General features: G+C 34.1%; 1 protein-coding gene across 1 annotated transcript in view; it reads right to left on the bottom strand.

Moving 5' to 3' along the window:
- Positions 1 to 24,088, bottom strand: part of LOC123530521 (SCO-spondin-like) — a 149,274-nt gene that overhangs the window by 40,365 nt on the left and 84,821 nt on the right. The window contains exons 24-39 of the mRNA XM_053520726.1: positions 22,640 to 22,691; positions 22,135 to 22,148; positions 21,694 to 21,932; positions 18,339 to 18,405; positions 18,105 to 18,191; positions 17,561 to 17,734; positions 14,572 to 14,647; positions 10,925 to 11,010; positions 10,274 to 10,343; positions 9,194 to 9,255; positions 8,847 to 9,023; positions 8,498 to 8,656; positions 6,600 to 6,672; positions 6,224 to 6,309; positions 5,210 to 5,279; positions 1,045 to 1,118 (exon numbers count right to left, since the gene is read on the bottom strand). Of these exons, the coding sequence (XP_053376701.1) occupies positions 1,045 to 1,118; positions 5,210 to 5,279; positions 6,224 to 6,309; positions 6,600 to 6,672; positions 8,498 to 8,656; positions 8,847 to 9,023; positions 9,194 to 9,255; positions 10,274 to 10,343; positions 10,925 to 11,010; positions 14,572 to 14,647; positions 17,561 to 17,734; positions 18,105 to 18,191; positions 18,339 to 18,405; positions 21,694 to 21,932; positions 22,135 to 22,148; positions 22,640 to 22,691 (1,566 nt within the window). The remainder of the gene's footprint in view (positions 1 to 1,044; positions 1,119 to 5,209; positions 5,280 to 6,223; positions 6,310 to 6,599; positions 6,673 to 8,497; positions 8,657 to 8,846; positions 9,024 to 9,193; positions 9,256 to 10,273; positions 10,344 to 10,924; positions 11,011 to 14,571; positions 14,648 to 17,560; positions 17,735 to 18,104; positions 18,192 to 18,338; positions 18,406 to 21,693; positions 21,933 to 22,134; positions 22,149 to 22,639; positions 22,692 to 24,088) is intronic.

Genomic DNA, 24,088 nt, shown 5'->3' with positions numbered 1-24,088 from the left:
ATATTAGTGATTTACAAGGTAATTATTATAAAGAACTTTGATTTACTTTATTTATACCACGTTACATGGTGTTTCACATCATTAAGAACAAAGTTACTGTTTTATCTACCAATCCGTGACATCACTGTTTGTGCGTAACGGTCAGATATATAAGTTATGCAACAAGTAGGAACATTTTCAAGTTTTAAGATGAGCAATGAGAAAGTCTTGCTTTTCCGGTATTTTACAAAACCTTACGATATCCATCATGCTAAGATGTTCTAAAGTTTTTAAAATCATCAGTCAAGAAATAAAAGGCAAAATTATATTTTTTGGAACTTCTTGATGTTCAATGTAGATGAAATGAATCTTTAAAAACATAATAAATTCAAATTCCATTGGCATTCTTCAGAGGCGTGCATGATATCAATGGTATTGTCTTACATTGAATTCTTTCTTCTTGGTCTAGTGCCGCCGATTTTCAGTAGTTTTCATTTCTGTAACTGCTGACAGTTAACTTTACCAGTTTTCCTGGATTCTGAACCAGTAATAACCTGTATTCCGCAAGTAACGGCCATCTTCCCCACATGAATTTGAAGTGGAGGACGAAAATGATTTCCACACAATATTTTTCGTATTTTTACAGGTCGTTTGGGAGACGATAAGCCTCATCCGTTGATCGAACTCATAACTCCGCGATTTGTAGATCCGCACTTTCCCTACTGAGATAAGCAGGCATATGTCTTTTATTAAAAGAGAAATCAGGGAAAGCCTTTGTCGCGGAAAAGGCGGATCAATCACTTCATTAAAAAGAAATAATACCTAAAGCAAGAGAAGAGTTGTCAAAGGTGAACAAAAATCCAATGACGAAGCATTATTTCAGTCGACAATGTTAAGAACAACATTGAATATGTATACAGCAAAGTCTCGTTGCGAATGCATACACATAATTATATTTAATAAAACAGAATTATGTTGCGTATTTTCAATACGTGTGTTCACATGTGTGCATTTATCATTAAATATGTACCAGTTATAAAGTAGTCAGTAGAAGAAAAAGCTTACGTTCACATGGTTCGAAACTGAAGTCTTTTCCGTCACAAGTTTCATTTCCCAGACCTATATGACAAGATCGGTTTCTGAAAATATTTCAAAGTCAATTTGACAAAAATAAAATATCTTTTTATAACAGAATTCCTTTATAGTAGTAAATATTGCATCTTTATTTTTTATTACTTTTCCTGAAATTTTGTAATTACCTCCTTTTAATATACAAGAGGGCCATAATGGCCCTATATCGCTCACCTGTTATCATTGCACTAAAGGACAAGAAGGCCCTCAGAAAAAATATCTAAGTCCAAAGGATAGGAACAACAAAGGGAAGAAATTTAACCAAAAAGAAAACAAAAATTCTAACAAGGTACCGATATGTCAAAATGCACCTAAAATTGGAGGTACCATCCATGTTGTACCACAGAAAAGTGGTCTCGGTTTTTCCCTACGGCCAATAATAAAAAAGTTGCTAAAATAAGCTGTTTATAGTAACGTAAAAGGTAAGTAATAAAAAAAAAATATTGTAAGTGAACAAAATAAGGATCTGCCAAATAAAAACAAGAGCATTGCAATGCAACGTAAATGCAGAGCAATATACACACAAAACAAAGTCATATGACATTTGACCCCTAAGTGTGACCTTGACCTTGAAGTGAGCCATCCGAAACATGCACTCTGCACGTCGTTTCGATGAGGTGAACATTTGTGTCAGGTTTCTTTTAAATCCTTCAAGGGGTTCAAGAGTTACAGAGCGGAAGGGAAATTGCTAACCAACAGACAGACGGACACCGAAGCGATAACATAATACGTCCCTTCGGGCGTATAAAAAGGAATCGAGATCTTACGGTGATACAAGTTGTGTGCAAGTTTGGTTAAAATCAAATCATAAATGAAGCTGCTATTGTGCAGACAAGGTCAAAATAGCTAACTTTGGCCCGTTCAGGGACCATAACTCTGGAACCCATTAAGGAATCTGGCCGGTTCAAGAAAGGAACCAAGATCTTATGGTAACACAAGTTTTGTGCAAGTCTGATTAAATTCAAATCATAAATGAAGCTGCTATTGTGCAGACAAGGTCAAAATAGCTAATTATGGCCCTTTCAGGGGCCATAACTCTGGAACCCATAAGGAATCTGGCCAGTTCAAGAAAGGAACCAAGATTTTGTTGTGATACAAGTTGTCTGCAAGTTTGGTAAAAATCAAATCATAAATAAAGCTGCTATTGTGCAGACAAGGTCAAAATAGCTAATTTTGGCTCTTTCTGGGGCCATAACTCTGGAACCCATAATGGGATCTGGCCAGTTCAAGAAAAGAACCGAGATCTTATGGTGATACAAGTTGTGTGCAAGTTTGGTTAAAATAAAAACATTAATGAAACTACTTTCGTGCAGACAAGAAATTGTTGACGCATGGACTGACGACAGACGACGGACGAAGGTTGATCACAAAAGCTCACTTTGTCACTATGTGACAGGCGAGCTCAAAAGTATGCAAAAAGTGGACAATTTCTTTAGATTTCAATATAATTTCTAGTTTTATATTTAGAATTGATTACTATTGTGATATTAAAACTACTTAAAACAAAAAACAGGTTTTAAATCACCATTTAGCTTTGGAATTCATCAATTTTCAATTTATCTTGGTTGCGCAACCGATATGGGCAAAGGGAGGTAATAATAATTTTATAATCTTGCAAATTTCTAATTAAGTTTGGCAAAATGTATACTTGTCAATGCAAATATATGATATTTAATAGAATAGTGCTTATATTCATACTATTTCTTAAGCAAAATATGTTTATCAAATTTATACTTTATGCTAAAATAATGCTATCGTGGTTGGGCAACCAGGATAGGAAAATCAAGAGCTGTCGGAGGACAGCAACGCTCGACTATTTAACAGCCTTGTCGCTTGAATGAATAAGAAAGTCGAAAAAGGGGCATAATTTAGTAAAAAAGTAAAATAGGGTTATGGAACCTGCATAGTGCTTATCAGCTCATGACAGTGGACAAGTGTATGAAGTTTCAATCCATTCCCATTAGTGGGTACTGAGATACCAGCTTACATATAAGAATTTAACCCAAAAACTCCTAAGTTCAAAAAGGGGCATAATTTTGTAAAATGCAAAGTTGAGTTATTGACCCTTTGCACTGCATGTCATATCATGACAGTGAACTAGTGTGTGAAGTTTCAATCCTTTCCCATTAGTGGATACTGAGATACCAGCTTACATACAAAAACTTAACCAAAAATTTCTATGCTGAAAAAGGGGCATAATTTTGTAAAAAAGCAAAATAAAGTTATGGGATCTGCTTTGTGCATGTCAGATCATGACAGTGAACAAGTGTGTGAAGTTTCAATCCATTCCCATTAGTGAGTACTGAGATACCAGCTTACATACAAAACCTTAACCAAAAAATTCTAAGTCGAAAAAGGGGCATAATTTTGTAAAAAAGCAAAATAGAGTTATGGAACCTGTGCAATGTAAGTTAGTTTATCGCAGTAAATAAGTGTGTGAAGTTTCAAACCATTCCCACAAGTGGTTACTGAGATACCAGCTTACATACAAAACTTTAACCAAAAATTTTTAAGTCAAAAAAGTGGCATAATTTTGTAAAAAAGCAAAACAGAGTTATGGAACTTGTGCAATGTAAGTCAATTTATCACAGTGAATAAGTGTGTGAAGTTTCAATCCATTCCCACAAGTGGTTGCTGAGATACCAGCTTACATAAAAAACTTAACCAAATCGGTACGCGACGCGGACGCCGACGCATGGGCGAGTCCAATAGCTCTACTATTCTATGAATAGTCGAGCTAAAAATACTTCCAGTCAAAATCTAACATGTATTAAGAAATCATTAAACGCATATAAGTGTAAATCATTAGCTCAAAGTTTTGAACAAATCCGTCAGTTGACCAAAATCTGATTAACCACCATTAAGGCATGAAGAAGAGAAATGAAGTGTTCTTTTCCAAATGTATAGCGTAAATTACACGAGTGTCTTCTCATACTGAATTTATTAAACGAGTTAGATAAAATAGTAAAATGCGAGGCTCTGTCGAGCATCTTATCAGTTTTATTCAACGAGTTTAATAAATTCAATGTGAAAGACACAAATGTAATATTCTTTTTATCACAAGTAAGCATTTCCTGTTCAAACATCAAAATTACTTCTTTCTTCACCTTTTACAGACCAAGTAAATTCGTGCAACGTCTCCTATAAATAAACGACGTCAACGTCAAATCTTTATTTCACTCGATGTTTCTCATTACATATCTGGTGCAGTCGTTGAGCGCATGTCACAAAATCATTATCATCGGAGCGCACGGCAAAAATACGCAAACATTTGCATGTCCGTACGCATTTAGTGTATAATATGTATAATATACTGACTGAAGGTTAGGGTTAGTATTAACATAGTTACAGAAGATCTACATTAAAGATACTCTTCGTTTCAATCCCTTGAATCCGGTATATACCGGAGTCTGGTATCACAGCCTATTACACTAGTATAGTATCAAATTTATGTGACTGTGACTCACTGCAGACCTGGAGCGCGTGTGTAAATTACAGACTCAGGTATATACCAGATTCGAGCGATTTGACTTATATGTATATATTTTGTAACCATGGTAATACTAACCCTAACCTTGAGTCAGTATAGTATATATATATTATACACTAAATGCGTGCGGACATGCAATTATTTGCGTAGTTTTGCCGTGCGCTCCAATTGATAATCACTTCCGGACATGGGCAGAAGACCGCTCCAGCTCTGCAATGAGCAACATCGAATTTATGTTATGACTTTTTTCACTCCCGCGACGTCAAAACGTGATAAATATTTAAAATACTATTAGTGAGTTCTGTAAGACATTAGAAATTATGTCAATGAAAAGTTACAGAGGCTTATATTATATTGTTATATCCTCTCCGAAAATAAGCAAATTTTCATTTCATTTGTTTTAATATTAGCGAACCGTCTGAACAAAGGACTAAAGTAACTGGTGCTTTTGAACAAATGTAGCATAAATTTGAAAAACAAAGTGCAGTGAAAAACAGGATATCACATTTAAAAGTCAACAAATTCGATTAATCTTTGCTGAAGATCGAACGAATTCTTCATTGTCTTGTGAAGCATACATTTTCCACATTAATGTTTCTTATTGCATACCTGAGCTGCAAACTAGTGTTATCATATATAATACAGTGTCCGACATTTACCCATGCTCCCCAGGCCGATTCTGAAAAAAGGACAGCGGTTATTGGCATGCCAAACAGAAAAGATCAGGCGAACGGTGCGATCTTTTAAATATAACAAACTATAAATGCAGTACTACTGCCAGCAGGGCCTATCTTTTTCTACTTCTTGAAAATCAATGATTGATTGATCACACCTTAACTCTACATAGATGTAGATGAACCGTAAACCATTTTATGTCAAAATACAACTTTTCTTCTCAGGAAGTGAACTCGTACATAGCCTTAGTCTAATACATCAATGATCTTCTTTCTGTATTAATATTAACGTTCAGAAGAGACAAATATAATTTAAACTCAAATAATGTCTTTGTACAGTTCTTCCATTACCTAATATGCCCAATATACTCTATTAAAATAAGTAGTGTTCCGAAAATCTTTAACAGTATTAAATGTTCTTCCAATGACACACCACATCCTCAAACGAAGCAGACGAATGCAACTCATAACCTTTACCGTATTAAAGGTACTGTTGTCAGTCAGTCATCACAGATTGAAGCCCTGTATCCTACCTTTTGAAATAGTCTTGCAGGCTAAATTTGGTCAAATAAAATCTTAGATATGAAAGCGAAGTGAACAGATATGTCAACTATGTTTAATTCAAAATACGAAATGACAAATTCAACAGCTTCGAAAAAAGGCATATTTGTAAGCAGCAAAAAGCTGTGGCACATCTTCACACAATTTATAAAGCCCTGTTCTGCATATGTGTTTGTGTTATGTGTCAAGGATTATCACTTCATAACATTGTTAATCGACACCAACTTGCTTGCAAAATGTGTGGTTGTCTGAAGGAACATGCTGTAGCCCAACGTAATGCTTACAAAGACAACATATGCATGGTCTTCTCCTCCACAATAATAAAGGTAGGAATTCTGCCACATTAAATTAAATTGACTGTACGTCACTGACAATAAAACATGTTTACCTTGTTTACAAGCTTCAATTCCCCAATAGTTGCCAAAACAATCTTTTCCAGAGTTTTTCGGGTATGGATTTGAACAGCTGCGAAGTCTTCAAACAAATTGAGAAAGACTTCACATATGACGGGAAAAGAATGACTAAATTTGAAGTAACATCGAGTCGATAAAAAGTAAATAATTGCGAAACACCGTTTCGGATATTCTGAGGTCACAATGAATAACTTCTGTAGCAAAACGTAATGATATTTCTTGAAATACATTTCGAAAACATTCTATTTTTCTATTCTGTGTATTTTTATAACGACATTTGATTTGCATATTAAGTAATAATTACATAACCTTAATATTGTATGGTGGAAAGTAATTGCATGAAATCCATACCTTACTGTTACACTGTACGACGGGCCATAATTGCAAGCGCTCCACTCCTCCCACGTCGACCATCCTCCTCCGACTGATAATTTGAAAGAATGATTAATTCTTATATATCCTATTCATGATCAGGGTTGTAGTAATGCTAATGCTAATGCTAATGCATTAGTAATGCATTTTTTTCAAATAATGCCAAGTAATGATTAATGCCACAATTCTAGCATTAAAAATAATGCTAATTTAATGCCAAAGTTAGTAATGCTAATGCTAATGCTTAACATTACTTAGGCATTATTTTCTGTATCACTGAAAGCCCCAGGTTCAAGTTAACTCAGTATGAACCAGATCATATCCAGATATAAACCACAAACCTTTAACAGATGGACATAAAACACAGTCCAAATGTTTGTTTGTATGTTATAGGATAATATGTTTATGTCGGATTCAAGCTTCAAGCTTATGTTGTAACTTTTATATATAACCGGCGTTAAATAAATATTATCTTATCTTATAAATGTTCATGTATGCACAATATTCTGCCTAAATATTGATAAAATTATATGGGCCACCTAGTTTTGAAACATTTTTGAACATACAATTTTACTTAAAACACTAGCACTATTTGTCTGCAACCAATTAAATATTTAATAACATTCACAGTGTATCTAATGCAAATTAATGCATTGAACTATACATTTAAAACCTGGGACAGCTCCAAAGTGCAAATTTATAATAACCATTAAAGTGTGACATAATTAGTTTTGTCAACCAAAATATCAAACAGAATCTATTGTTATCTTTTTACACCTTTTTATCAATTAACAGTATGCCACTGATAGTGATGTTAAAGCTAGTTTTACATGTCATGTCAAATTAAGCTTTTAGGGAGTCATTAAACAGGTATTTGACTTTCAACATAATACATTAACAATATTACGCACTGGAGACATAGACAGATGCAAAATACTGTAGAATTTAAATGCCGTGTTTCTTAGGGTGCTGTAGGATCATTCCAAGTATTTCATACAAATTATATATAATCCCTAGTTGGTAGATTTGATTCATTACAAATGATAAATGTAATAAAGTCATGTGTTGCTTCTATGAAATAAACAACTAAAATGATTATAGGAAAAACAAACAAATAGTGTACGTGATTATAACATGCAATGATTAACAAAAAGTAATGCTAATGCTAATGCACCCTGCGTAATGCTAATTTAATGCATTATTTTGATAAAAATGAGTAATGCTAATGCTAATTTAATGCCGATTTTTTCTATGTAATGCTAATTTAATGCATTACTTTTGCAAGTAATTATTAACAACCCTGTTCATGATTTTAGTAAATATGGAAACCCGAAATATATATCTTTGCAAAAATACTTTGTCTGAAGTTATTGAATTTAGACAAAATAACTAAGTTTAGGTATGAATGTTGCAAAGTAATTGAGTTTGGTGTATGCATATTACAAGTTACTTTGTCCAAGGTAACTGAGTTTAGTGTTTGCATATTACAAGTTACTTTATTAAATAAATCTGAGTTTGATGTAGGCATTTTACAAGTTATTTTGACTAAAGAGATCACGTTTGGTGTATGCATATTACAAGTTACTTTGTCTAAAGATATCAAGTTTGGTGTATGCATATTACAAGTTACTTTGTCTAAAGATATCAAGTTTGTTGTATGCATATAACAAGTTATTTTGTCTAAAGATATCACGTTTTGTGTATTCATATGACAAGTTATTTTGTCTAAAGTTCCTGAGATTAGTTTTTTAATATCTGACAAAACTATGCTCAATAACAGATAAAAAGTAGAAAAACACCCTTCAACGTCGTTTGACTTATAGCCTACAATGTTCAACTCATACGCATATTTCCGGAACTCATTTAAACATGCTTACTATTGCAAACATTTTGAGAACAAGTCACATTATCCTCAGATGCACCTTGACATGTACTGTTACCATGACATACTCTGTGCCTCGTTGATGTGCCTGAATCACACGGCGGCTCGCAAAAACTCCAAGCTGACCACTCGGACCAGTAAGCTAGGTCTGAACCTTTAAATACAATCATTAAAATACTGCATGAAAAAGAGCCTATGAATCAGACTAAATTAAAATGTCTTTTATAACGAAATCAAAATAATTTGATTAAAACAATCGTTTATTAAGAAAAACTTGAAGTAAAGAAATTAACCAGAGAACACATATATGCAGCCTGTCTTAATAAAATAATCGAGGAAAATACCGTGACATAACGTATCCATGCACTGTCTTGACTCCGAAGAATTTCCGAGACAAGGCACACTGGTGGAAGTCGAATCTGGTGTTCCGTTATCGCATTGACGATGGCGTGTTTGGTCGCCTAGGCCACATGTCACTGAACACGCACCCCATGGGCCCCAGTCTTTAAACGTTGGCGGCTCTGAAAGCATAAGACTATAATGATGTTAGAACTTCTATTTTGTTTACTGCAATTTAGTTACAAGGTAATGTTGCACTGAGATTTATATCATTACGTTAATAAAGTAGGCGTGTACGTCATTTTCTACGAAGATACAAGTATGATGTTTTTTTTCTAAAATCATCACTCACCGTGACATAATTTGGCCCCTAGCTTCTCACCATCACATGGATCTCTCCTACATGTTCTGTTCCTGAAAACGAATAACGTTCAGAAATATTTATGACTGACTGTCGGATTGCATGTATTTATTACGCTATATAGCATAATCATAACTTAAGTTTCAACACTTGGACAATTTAATTCTTAAGAATAATATCATAAGTTGTACAAGAATAATCAAAGGTTCCCCTTGTTTAAATCCGATGGTTACATCGAAGAAATCACATAAAGGCACCGACGAAGAAAGGTTCACAGAAGAAGGATATATAGATTTTAAGAATGTTTTCTCATAATCCTGAAAGGCACAATATAACTTATATCTACTACTCAGTACATTTGGAATAACTGAATGGGGTTATCCATTATTTCTAAATCCAAAATCGTTTCAAATCATTATTATGCTCTACAATTCTGTTAATTCATTTTAAGAGGTAGTAAAATATTTTAGCAAGTATGTTGACACTCCGGCAATTAAGTATTACAGCCGTTTCATGTAAACGGTTAAAATATTACTAGATGCGGTGAAATAAATGAAAAATCAATGAAAATAAAACGCCACGTCAAATCAACACCTTTATACACTGATACCAGAACAGAAATAAAATGCCATTGTACATGTTATGTCCTACCCCTGGGTATACTATAAGAACCAGAACCATTGCCCCAAAATTGAAAATACATCAGCCTATTTCAGTCGCGTATTTCTAACCTTAAACACGCAGTTCGGCAAATTGGTACTGTGAATACTGAACTTTCGATAATTCATCTTCCATCTATTTTATCGCAAAGACACTCCGCGTAATTAATGTGTTTGTCAATGTTACAGAAAAAAACTTGTATAAAGCTCCCTAGTCCATTTCCTGCCCAGATGGCACGAATATCATCGGACATTGAACATAGAACCGGTAAGTAAACTGGTGACGCTGTACAAACTACGTCATCAGTGTATAGAGGAACATGTTACTAACTGCATGTTAACACCAGAAGACATTATGTACATGTTTTTGGCACTGTTAGTTTCATATCAAGTACTCCACAAATATATATACCTGAACTGCAGGTCAATGCCTGCAGTTTGATAGCAGACACTCCAGCTTCCCCATGGTTCCCAGCTAGTAACTAAAGGGAAATAAAATTTAATATAATACATATGTTTATTGTAAACGTTTCTCATGATTTGTCTGATATATATTCTGTGCTACCTATGAATAAAGTTGTCATGTGTGCTTTATTCGTTTAATTACCAAAACTGAAAGAACGGGGAGAAAGATGTAGATTTTAAGTAACAAACGATATATTTAGAAACCGCATAAAGATTACAAAAGTTATCTGCTTATAATAGAAAGAAAACTTTTGTTTTGGTTAAGATTGATCAGTTGCATTAATAGTTGTTTATAGTCATATTGTTATTTGAGCCGTGCCATGAGAAAATCAACATAGTGGGTTTGCGACCAGCATGGATCCAGACCAGCCTGCGCATCCGCGCAGTCTGGTCAGGATCCATGCTGTTCGCTTTCAAAGAATATCGTTATAAGAGAAACCATAAGGCGAACAGCATGGATCCTGACCAGACTGCGCGGATGCGCAGGCTGGTCTGGATCCTTGCTGGTACTAAACCCATTATGTTGATTTTCTCATGGCACGGCTCATTTTGATTACTCAAAAAGCCTCTATATATGTGTAAGAAATTGAGTGCTTACGATTGGAGCATGCTATTATTTCCCAGCTTTTACCAGGACACGTTTTTCCTCCATGTGATGCAGGCGGATTGTCACATTGCCGTATTCTGAATTACAGCAACAGTGTAATGAATCTTAAGTGTCCAATATCGATCACATAAAATTGTTTTTTCATTGATAAAAATTAATTATATCATTTTATTTAGTTTTAGTGGTCTCAGTTTTTTATTCGTTGTTTGTGGCACTGGTTCATTTTATACAAATAAGCCAAGCATACCTAGTTTAAAGTAAAAAATACCATAAGAGTAACAAAATGTAATTTTAGAAAACACTGAGAGACTTAAGACCAGATCAAGACTGTTTGGTACATTTAAATTGAATTAAAATGTTATCTTTTAAACATTTTTTTCCATTTTGTAACATTCTCATTAATATTCATGATTATGCAAATAAATTAATTAAAATAAAAATACTGCTGTTAAAAGGCAAATGCCTCAGCTCCATTTTGACACCATCTTTTTTTTATTTTTTTGTCACCCAAACGGACCACGATATGACTAATTATCATCATATATAGCTCCAAGGAGTTTTTCATGAGAACATTTTTTTTATTTTGAAAAAGTTTGTCCTGCCAAACAATTTGTTACCTATGAAAAAAAGTCGGGGGAGGGGGAGGGGGAGTTAAATGGTAGACGTTTCTGGCCCCGTACTAATATCATGCAATACTCTAAAAAATAACAAAAATCTGCTTCCCCGTTAGACTGTACAGAAGTGTTTGAATAAACGACACAAATATCAGCTAAATGAACACATGTGCTATGAAACGGACACATTTATGCTACAAGTGCAATAATCGCTTTCATTTTATTCAGTATATAACCGGTAGAAATTCCCTTAAATCATACTTACAAGACCGGAAATGTGATATTTCTTTCATCCACTTTTTCATCGTGAAATTCACCGCTCAAACAACGTTGGAGCCACTTGATATGATCAAGCTATGGCTAGTGTGCCCACACCCTTGTTATTTTACGAATCAAAATAATTTGATTAGTGTTGGGTTTGGGTGACCAAATGGACATTTCTGTTACTTTAATCGGACCAACCATATGGGAGAAAATGTCATTTGAAGATTTTTCCAATTTTATATCTGGCCGCCATGTTTTTTTAATCGGAATGATTAACGAATCTTGATAAAATATCATCCAATGAACATATGACTCAAATTATTTCAAAATCAGGCCAGCATTTCCACCATATACAAATAGCGAAAAGTGACCACTTTTTATTTATGTATTTATGAAATCTTGATAGCTGTCACCCAAGTATCATAGTGTGAAGTTCTTTTTAAATCAGGCAGGTAGCTTCTTTAAATAGTGGAAAGTGACCACAACAGCAGAGGCCACGTTTTTGACAAATAGAAATAATATGAATTCTCTTGGTAGAGGGATCACCCAAAAAATATTTCTTTGAATATTTTTGAAATATGACCAATGGATTCTGACACGAAGGTTTTTAAGATTCCCCTTCCCGTTGCCATGGAAACCAGAGTTCTGCATGGGAAGAATTTCTTTAGATAAATGATGAAGAAAATCACCAGCGAAACAATCAACTTCTGCCTGACTGATATATACTTGTCGGCGTCGATAGACGACGCACGATGAGATATAACATTTGTTTGCCTTTTGCACGTTTACTAATCATGTCTGCTGGCGTTCGTGTTCTATTAGTAGATTGAAGTAAAGTATTGTACCTTTTGTATTGTATGTTGCCGGACTCTACTTTCATTTAATATGCACGACCTGACAAAGTCCTATAAAAAGTGTACTCTAAAACTTCATTTATTTCTAAAAAAAAAAATTTCAAGCCTGTTCATAATTACTTGTGAAATACAAGCTGTATTTTTGACAAAATTAATGTAGGTTTATAATGTAGGGATAACGCATGTTTTTGTGTTATAACATCTGCAGAATCCCAAAGGATTGGTTGGTACCCGACCCGGTAGAGTGAGGGTACTAACGTTTCCCGAGGGATTCTGAATATGTTATAACATGAAAAGAACATGCGCTAACGCTATTCTAGCATAAAACGCGCAAAAAGTAATAAATGAATAGTGTCCCTCAATGTCATTAAATTTCCATGAAATGCGCGGGAACGTCTGCGTTGTTTTTTCACGTTGACGTAATTTCGTTTTTAATTATCCGTTTTGGGGCCATAATACGTTTACGCGCATATTTCGGCTTTCAAAAGTAAACTTAAAAAAATTTAAAGCCTCCACAATTCCCTACTTTTTACTTAATCGGTGACAGACGATACTCTGTGTTTCACGCTAGGATACGAAACAAGTGCAGTAATCTAAACGCCGACTTGTTTAATAATCACATCAGAGAAAATCCAAAGGGCGACAGCGGATCCGAAACGGAAGACGCAGAACACAATTTCTTTAAATGCACTCGTTTTTCACATCAAAGAAGAGAACTTTTTTCTAAAACAAGATTATTTCATCCACTAAGTGTCAATAAGCTATTATACGGCAATGATAATATTTCTATAGAAGATAACACTACTCTTTTCATCGAAGTTCAAAACTATATCAAACACACAAGACGTTTCGACAGTACATAATGTATTTCTTATGTCCTCTTGTCATTTTTACGTTACTTTGGGACAGGATGTTTGTGATTACTGGGAAGACACTCGGAGAAATGGAGCAGCATATTTGTTTCTTTTCTACATTAACGCATCTATCATGATACAACCATAACTTGACTATTTCTAAAACTTGTAAATTATCATTGTGAAATTATTACCATAATTACTATTATTGTTATCATTTTGTTACTATCATTGATATCATCATCATAATTATTATTCCCTTCTTCTTCTTCTTCATCTTCTTCTTATCATTGTAATTATTATTACTATCATTACTATATCACAATATCTTTAAGGAATGCTAAATTTAACTAATACACTCGTTCATTTTTGTTTGCCATTAATGTTACGCACTTGGGAAGGGCTGACTTCTAATGTTGTAATAACTTGTAGCCCAACCTATTTGCTTTTGTTACCTATTATGTATTATGCTGTGTATTATGTGTTCAGAAGCAATAAAATATGATTAAATCAAACGCGCATATATAAAAAGGTGTTTTAACAGCACGCGAGCGCGAGAATCTCTCTGTTAAAACACCCCCAAAGTGACAAGAACAGCAGTTTTATGCTAGAATAAGAAATGAATATTGCACTAATAGTACAAAATACCGTTTTCATGCATGCGCCATATACACTTAAATTTATTACATTGTTAATGTTTTCTAAGAAGAAAAATGCCAAAAAGTCATTTTGAATTTTTTTACCCCTGTGACAATGAGCCAATAGCAAGGTGAAAATGAGAATTGTGACATGTGCATTGCTTCCAGCCAGTTCTGGCCACTTTTAACATTATTTCTAACTGGCATGTTGTACTTGATGTGTTTTAGGGGGAAAGAATTTGGGGCAAAAAATGTGTGAGATTTATTCGAGTAGAGAGAAAGTTACCGCCTCGTACGCGGTTGCTCGCTTGGTGTTGCTTCTCCTTGCCTAATCTTTCAAAGACAAGTAAAAAATACAACAAGAAATGCAGGCAAGGCATATATATGTATGACAGATTCAAAATAAAATACTACCTATGAGTTAAAGCATCCTTTGCCGTAAAACTTGTGCATGTAGACCATGTTGACCAATCAGACCACTGACCATCAACTTAAAGTGAACAAAAAAGAAACGACAAGCGTTTTCCATTCTACAATCAAATTAACCGACGAAGAAACTTTTTTCATTTATATGGAGAGTTCATCTTTTTGCACTTTAACACTACATAAGTTTTTTTAGAAAGTCGTGTGGGACTAGTTTCTTCCATGCGGATACATATTACAGCAAACAGTAAAACAGGTGAGGGTTTAATATTGGAAAACTTGCACGGTGGTTTTGCGATCAAATATTACATACAGAAGTGTACAAAGGAATCATCATAAGATAAATTTGATGTCTGATATGGTCTGTCAATGAAGAGGCCAATGTAAATAATTTACCAGTTCTGGCCTTAATTCATCGCAACACCTGATGGATCTCGAAGTAAAACTTGCAGGGTAATATATTCTATATGGATGGCAAAATTCTACAACATGAAATCAATACTCGTATCAAAATTAATTGTGAGTTCCTTAAAGCAATTAGGGATGAGAAGAGCATCCGTGTAGTTTAAATCCTAGATCTGTCAGACTGTCAGAAACAATATTCGTACTGATGCATTGCTAGTAGGTAACTCTATTGATAAAACGTTTATTGGAAACTGGCTATTCGATTAAACATGAGACAAGAGACATGGGAGGGTAGATTAGGTGAAACTCGTATGTTATACTGCGTGACATTACATCCAGTCATGACAATAAATTTGAGCACTAAATACATGGATTTTACTTTCTATACAATTTGCATTTATATTAAGACCAGCACCAAAAAAAGAAAAGGCCAAAAGACGAAATTTGCTCACAGGAAGAACGATTTTCTTTGCAATATTTATATATATATTTCAATTGTTAATGGGATACTTGAATTTCTTTCTTGTTATCACTGCAATTAGACTGGCATACTGCAATCATATGTATGCAACATCATGTACGGGCACCTACCCTTGTCAGAGGTCATACATTAGAAAACATAATAGTAAAATTGCATCAGTGGTCTTCTTCGTCGATCCTGATCTTAATGATTATACTGACCGCATAATCATTTCCGAGCGCGAGTCGCGAAAACAGTTCCGATGTGGTAGACAATGCCATTTTTAACATAGACGATTGATCAGGAAAGCAAAAACGAAATGAATATTAGTGTTTCTGTTGAAGCAATGGCCATAACTTTGGTGTTGTAGAGTCAATCTTGTCCATCATTAAATGATATTTGTGACCGCACGGCCATATATACATTGTATTATATATTAATTTCATGATTTTTTTTCTCGAAAAAAAGAGGTCTCTAATGTGTTAATAATGCATATTGTTGCCGAGTATTGCACTAGTATGAAATCGTATAAAATATGACATATGTAAGGGTTAAAACTATGACTACTGTCTGTTATCATCTCACTAGTTCGAAATAAGGGCGCTACCTACATTGTGTAAGGCTCAAGAAATGTTAACAATATGAAATACGAAAAACGACATTATTGACAATAATTTCATATTCTCTTATAATGTCAACCTTCTTATAAAAGAGCGTCCTCCGTTGTTGGGTGGTTAAGGTCGCTGTCTTTTAGTTACTTGCCCCTCACCGATAAGGGTTTGAAATCTCACTTGAGATTTTAGAATTCTTCATGTGAGGCAGCCATCCAGCTGGCTTACGGAAGTCTGATGAATTATTATTATAAAAATTATTGTTTCCGCGTGTTATAGGTGGTTAATCGGATGTTAAACATGTAATGGATTTAATTGAAAGCTTAACAAATGATCATTTACACTTATGTGTTCACTGACTTCTTAGTATATGTGTCAGAATTTTTAAAATTTGATTTTCCTGTCCTGGCTGCCCAACCAAGATGTTACATTTGATAAACATACTTTGCTTAAAAAATGATATGATTATAAGAGCTATTGCAATACTATTATATTTGTCAAATATGTACACAGGCAAATATAAAGTTAGAAGGAATTCATTAGTATCCCTTTACCTATCCGGTTGCGCAACCAGGATATATTAGAAATACATGAATTCTGAAGCTACACCTGTTTAAACACCTGCCTTTTGGTTCAGATTATTGCAATATCTCAATATCTATCAAACGCAAATGTAAGATTAAAAATTCATTTCTAGTAGAGATCGAACTATGTGATATGGACTAGTTTGTTCCTTTAATAAAACTCTATTAGAATATAACAAAAAAGAAAAAATGTCATAAAATGTTGCTCAAAATGTGATTGACTTACTTTAAAAAGACATTCAAATATAAAAACAAATAAAAATGGCAAAAAATGTAAGCAAATTCTTGTTGAGTGTTTTAAGTTTGGGTGCAGTGGGGACCACATCTTGGAAATATAGTTCTGTTGGGTCGAATGGGACTTGTAAGCTGTGGACCTTAGGAGTTCCGAGTTGATCTTTCTAAACTTCCTCGAAGGAATACAAGTGTTATCCGTGATTGACCATTAGATACATCCAGATCTAGGTATCTGGCTTATGATTGATTTCCAAGAATTGTATCATTAAAGAACTTAACTAGTGCTATTACACTATTTGATCCCATTGAACTTTGTGGTACCTGACGCTAACCCAAAAGTTGTCTACCTTTTAATAAAATCAATCTTTACGTGACGTTTGATGATTTTAGGGGCAGTACCTAAGATGTCTGCCCCTCACCAAATATAGTGAAGACATAAACTTTAAACTGAATACCGACGGCGACGACAAAATCAGGATGTGTACAACAGTCCTCATCATTCTATGAACAATTGAGCTTAAACAAACAACAAATTATTTCTCCAGCACTACTATCTAGCCGTAGTAAATTTCTCCAGTGCTAAAATCATTGAACTTCTTTTCACATAGTTACGCAATCTATGCAGTCAGATGTTCTGTGCATTTGCGAAAACCAAGAAAATTTAAGGGTTGCAAGTAATATCTTACCTTTCACTGTGCAATTTAAGAAACATTTATCCAACTCTACATCGTCACCATCGCAGTGTGCTACTACAGACTTTGATAAACACTCACGCTTCCTTCTGTGAATTCCAAATTCACCACACGATGTTGCAATGCACTGATCCCAAGGGCCCCATTCACCCCACTGACCATCGTCAGCTGAAATAATAACCTAGATAATTTTCTTTGCTTACCTCTACGCTGCCTTACCATTTGCAAATCATATACTTATTGGAAGAAAGATTCTACTAAACTATGTAAAAGATATTAAATTGATCACCATGAAAAGCTTGCTTGAGAATAACATATGAAGCCAATTCAAAGAATGTATTTATGCCACATATACAACAACACAACAACAAATCCGTTCCATGTTAGACCATGTATAATCTCAAAAACCAGTAAACATAGAGCTTAGATAAACGAACTGAAGAATTTCTTTCGCAGTAGAAATTTAAATTGTATAGATTCTAAATGAAGTTTTTTTTAAAAACAAAGAAAAGAAAACGTATAATGGTAAATAACAAACCTATGAAACGCCTCTGACCCATGTACTCGGTCCCTGCGTCCATTGTTAATCGTTTGGCTGTATTGGCTGTTCCAGTTGTCCAGTATGCTATAAAAGTAAATGTGACACTTCTAAGCCCAGAAATAATGTAACGTACACTGGTTTTAACCAGGTAAAATGGATAACTTTTGTAGAAAATATTAGTTCTATTATTTAAGTTGAAGAAAATGTAAAGTTTATGACATATTGGCTTACCAGATGCGCTGTTATGTACTGTTTCATCGCAAGAAGTAGAGTGTAAGTCTTCCAGCTTTATACAGAACTGTAAAGAGCATATCTATAAAATGGACATTAAAGCGACTAACCCACACAACGTGGTGTGAGATTTTATAAAATCAAACGTTTCCTATATTCACCTCATGTTGCATCTTTGATGTTCTAACAATGTATTTTTCATAGAATTTTGTTGAAAACCGTTGTTTTCCTAATAAATTAAAAATAAAAACATTCGTCTACTCTTTCTGATAAGGGTTTCCCAGTTTATAAAAAAAACGGAATTCCGTTCAGCGAGCACCTTGCACCTTGCAAACATCACGTGACAGTGAGAACATGATAATCAATAGAGCGCACACGTATAGGTATCGTGTAGTATTATGGCGTTTTGAAATGTAACCAAACAAAACAAAAACATAAAACTAGTTACTAGCATTTAGGAGTGACCTGTCGCTTTTATTTTTAGATTTGGATTTTCCAGATTGTTCCATTTATTAAAAAAGGGTTTGAAAGACATTTGACTTATTTAGAACTATAAATATATTTATATTTTAAAATGTAAGTTAGCAAAATCTAAAATGAAAAAAACAAACATTTTGATCTCCGTTTGAATTCGAACTCACAAAAGTTAGAATCTAGAGCCGTCACGCTTACCACTGCACCACGGCGTCTTATTGACAAATAACGCAGTCATTTAAATATTTATTATAGAAATAAGTTATAAAAAGGTAGGGTACCCCTTTACTGAAGTGGTTTATTCCAGTAACCTTTCAAATCTATTAATAAAAGCGACAGGTCACTCCTAAATGCTATTAACGATAGTCAGTGATTCCTCGTTGGCCGAGCGGTTACGGTATTCGTAGTATACTTTATCGTTGGGATAGAAGTTCGATTCCCAGACCATTAAAAAAATTGTTTTTAAAACTGTATTTATTTTCTTTTTCTTCAATGCTATTCAACGAAAACAAAACGAGTTAGTTAATCTAGTTCTAACTTGTTCACTAACTTATATATGTCACTAGTGACACGTAATTATGTTTAAATACACTCCGCCTTTAATATTATCTTATGTTTTTCGAGCTTTCCTGTGATATTTTTTAAGCTGTACGGGTTAGTTTTATAAATTTTGTTACAATCTTAAACTTCACTTTAATAAAAGCATTGCCCGGTCATAAATTTCAGTATCGATTGAGTTAAAGTGCTACCGATTTTGTACGAAAATAAGAAACAAGACTAGAAATACATTCTGCATGGCCACGGGCAGAATGTCGAGCCCGCCAGCACCTTTGGCCTCTTAGTGTGACCTTGACCTTAGACCTAGGGACCTGGTTCTTGCGCATGACACTCCGTCTCATAATGGTGAACATTCATGCCAAGTTACATCAAAATCCCACCATGCATGAAGAAGAAATGCTCCGGACAAACTTCAATTTGACTTTTGACCTTTAACTGTGACCTTGACCTTTGAGATAGAATTATGGGGTTTGCGCATGACACTCCTTCTCATTGAGGTAAACATTCATGCCAAATATAAACAAAATTGGTCCATGCATGTCAAAGTTATGGTCCGGACAAAATCAGACGGGCGGACGGACGAACGCACGCACGCACACACGAACGGACGCACGCACATACACCGACCCGCCAAAAGTGACGACTATATCGAGCTCACCGCAAGCGGGCTCGACAAAAATGAATTAGAAACCAGAGAAAAACAAACTTACACAAAGTATGTAATGCAAAAAAATAAAGTTGGTCGAATGCAATGTTCGAACCGTCACAACTATCACTACAAAAATATGTATCTATCCACACAACCTACTGCGCCATCAAGCCAACTATTGATTTCCATCATATATCTTTACTTTAAACGAGAATGCTACTGATTTATTTATATACTGCTAAAACTAAAAACGTCATAATACTGTGCGATACCTATAGATACGTGTTCACTCTATTATTAGTGACGGAAGCAAAATATACGCATACACAGTATTGGTTTGCTGCCCTCGTGATAAAAGTTTCTTAAAATACTATCGCGTCTCGTGCAATATTTATATCAATCTTTACAAAATAAAGCGTTGCAACGGTTTACAATAGTGCACGAGAAAAACTGCGAAAACTCGAATGTTCTTGCAATTCTGGAAACTAGAAACTAATCAACTATTAAGTGTCATGTAAATATATGGAACAGTGGCGGCATTTTGCTTTTCGGTGATAAATTATTTTAAAAATCACAAATCATAATGTGTGGATTAGTCGCTTTAAAGGTTGAAAATATCAGAAATTTATGAGTGGTTTAAATGAAAAGACCCAGTCTGCAGAATTATAGCCAAGTTTTATTCTAGCGACGTATAACCGACTTTGAGTGTAATAATGTAAGTAAAACACGATTTTGCTATACATTATTTCGATTCTAATATGCATTTTGTCCAAAAAAGAAGACGCTCTTTCTTGGTCGCAACGAAAAATTGATATCATCGCCCGTTAATGTGACGTCATTTAAGCGTAAGCGTGTTCTAACAGAAACAAGCATATAAGAATGCTAATTTAATAATACTCAATGCTAGTTACCAATTACTTACAATTAACAATTTACTATGTTGAATGATATATACATGTACTGATATATTTTGAATGTTTTCACAACTGATAACTTTGTAATCGATTTTGTTTTATCTGTTTAGATTTCAAAACTGAAAAGGTTTATATAGAATCTACATTCTAAATATAATAAAGATACAAAACTTTGAAGTTTCTAGAGAATGAAATTCCATCAAGTGTTATACTCTACCTTAGAAATATGCATTAATCTCAACTGTTTAAGTGCATATTTACAATGTAATTATCATTTTTTGTTGTACCAAATGGCAACTTTCCAGCTTTTAATAGTTTAGGAATTCTCGGTGCATTATTTCAGACAAAAGTGGGCACCGGGTAGAACCACCGACCTGCCATAAGTCTGCTAGATGCCTTCCCTACAAGAAGGAATTCTACACCCTTATCGAGGTTTTGAACACACAATGGTGAAGGGCAAGTGATTCCAATACAGTTAACTTGACCACTCGGCCACGAAGGCCCCTTATAATTATGTTTTTGTTTGAGACGACACAGACTATTTTAATACTAATATTTCACACTGACGTATCATCTTCTTGAAATACAAACCGGTGTACTGTATTTTTGTTAGGATACTTTGTGTTGCATAAACTTATAAAGTACTTCCTTTTTTCTACATATAAATAGTGAGTTGCGTATACATTGCTTATAATTCATACTAACTTCAAAGTCAATTGTTTATTGAGAAGGTATAAATTAAACGTAAACTGTTACATACCGTATGATTCTCCGGACAGAATAAATGTCCATGAATACTTCCGGCAAAACATTTGTTTTCCAGGATAATTTTTGTAGTGGCATTAGCTGTAATATTGTTCTCAAACACGGGTTCTACATTGTGTTGTGATGTACAGTAGCATAACAAAGTTGTTACAAAGTGACAGTTTGAAACTAGAAATGCTGTAAAAACTATTATTTTACACACCTCAAACATCTGAAACGTAAAATGAGCATTTGCTGTAGGTGTAAATTTGGGTCAATATAGATATTCTTTAATATTTATATTATACCAGATTTATATAGAATGAACCCTTTTACTTCAACTGACCAATCAAAGGGAGGCATTTACAAATACCTTCTACATCCTGCCGGTTAAATTACATTAATTGACAAATACCTTCTACATCCTGTCGGTTAAATTACATTATTTGACAAATACCTTCTACATTCTGTCTGTTAAATTACATTAATTGACAAATACCTTCTATATTATATCGGTTAAATTACATTAATTGACAAATACCTTCTACATTTTGTCGGTTAAATTACATTAATTGACAAATACATTCTACATTCTGTCGGTTAAATTACTGACAAATACCTTCTACATTCTGTCGGTTAAATTACATTAATTGACAAATACCTTCTATATCCTTCGGTTATATTACATTAATTGACAAATACCTTCTATATTCTGTCGGTTAAATTACATTAATTGACAATTACCTTCTACATTCAAATACCTTCTACATTCTGTCGATTTAATTACATTAATTGACAAATAGCTTCTACATTCTGTCGGTTAAATTGCATTAATTGACAAATACCATCTATATCCTGTCGGTTAAACTACAAGGTTTTTCAAATAACTTCTATTTCCTGTCAGTTAAATAACACGAATTGTCAAATTTTATGTGGATTAAATGACATGAATTGTCAAATACCTTCTATTTCCTGTCTTGTATATGACATGATTTTTCACGTCCTTTCTACTTCCTGTCAGTTAAATTACATGAATTATCAAACACATCTGAATTCATGTCGGTTAAATAACATCAGTTGTCAAACATCTTTTGTTACATGTCAGTTAAATTACACGAATGTTCAAACACCTTCTAATTCCGATTCTGTTTCCTGTGTATATGACTTGGCAATTACCTTCTGTTTCAAATTTCTACTTCTATTTCAAATCGGTCTTAAAAGTTTTAAGCAAGCAACCAACATCATTTTTTAAAACTGTTTTTCATAATTAAAAAAATAGAATCAGAAGAAAATCAATGAAAAGAACACTTACCACGACACAAAAAGTATTTAGACTGTAGTCATGATAGGCGTTCTAATAGCAGAAAGAAAGTTTAACCGTGTTAACAGGAGACCGTGTCTGTTATCGCAACAAAACCGTACACTGTCCTAGCGGAATCTCTGCAAATTTTGTTCAAGTTTCAAGATTTGATACACTGATAAGGATTTTATTTGACATTTTATGTCACAATAATCACGAAATTTTATTACGTACATGTACAATTATGAAAAGAGTTGAAGTTAAATATTCTATGCTTCCGTTGGTTCCAAGTCTTTAAGTGCGTTGTGGAGGTCGTAAAATGTCTCCCTGTACTTGGAGTCAGTTCTGTTATATTTTCTGGTCCCTTGGAATCATAATCTCTGTTACTCTTAAGCTGGTGCTTGGGGGAATAGGGGTAGAGTTTTGGGGCGTGAGGAGTATTTCTCACTTAATTACGTCTCATGAAAGAACTCTGGTTGGTTGGTTGGTTGGATTCTTTGCTTTCAAATGATTTTCTTATATATTTTATTTCATACATGAAGCATATTCTTTAAAATTACTTGTATTTGCCCAATAATTTCTTCATTAGCTCTGGTATTTACAGGTTGATTTATTAAAACATATCATACACATTTATCACGATAGTGAAGCATTAATTGTTACTCTATTCTTTTAAAGATTCAACTTAAATGCGTATACATGTACCCCGCCGCTCGTATTTATCAATGTTTGTAGTTGCTCTATTGTTGTTTATAAGTACCATTTGTAACCAGATTGTCCATGAATGTGCGTTCTGAAGCTAAAACATCTCAGCGAAGTTAAGCCCAGAAGGCATCTGCAAAATAAGAGTATGGAAGGATTCCCGAAACTTTAAATGAAAAATGCTTTATCCTGTGCATATTTATTTCAGTCGGTTGAATGCCAGATAGTAAATAAAATCTGCAGTAAGATCTCTTGAAAGCATAGCTGGTATGAGATTAAAGCCATCTTATAATTTTATCCATTTTACGACCACAGCCCTTTCTTAAACGCATTAAATTTTAAATAAGAAAGTTCGATTTTAACACAAAAGCAAATCATACAGTTACACCAGTAATCTGTCAAGGATAAA

This window comes from Mercenaria mercenaria, chromosome 13 (assembly GCF_021730395.1).
Source record: "Mercenaria mercenaria strain notata chromosome 13, MADL_Memer_1, whole genome shotgun sequence".
NCBI classification, from domain to species: domain Eukaryota; kingdom Metazoa; phylum Mollusca; class Bivalvia; order Venerida; family Veneridae; genus Mercenaria; species Mercenaria mercenaria.
The sequence above is the reverse complement of the archived record's forward strand: the minus strand, read 5'-3'. Positions and strand labels throughout refer to the sequence as shown.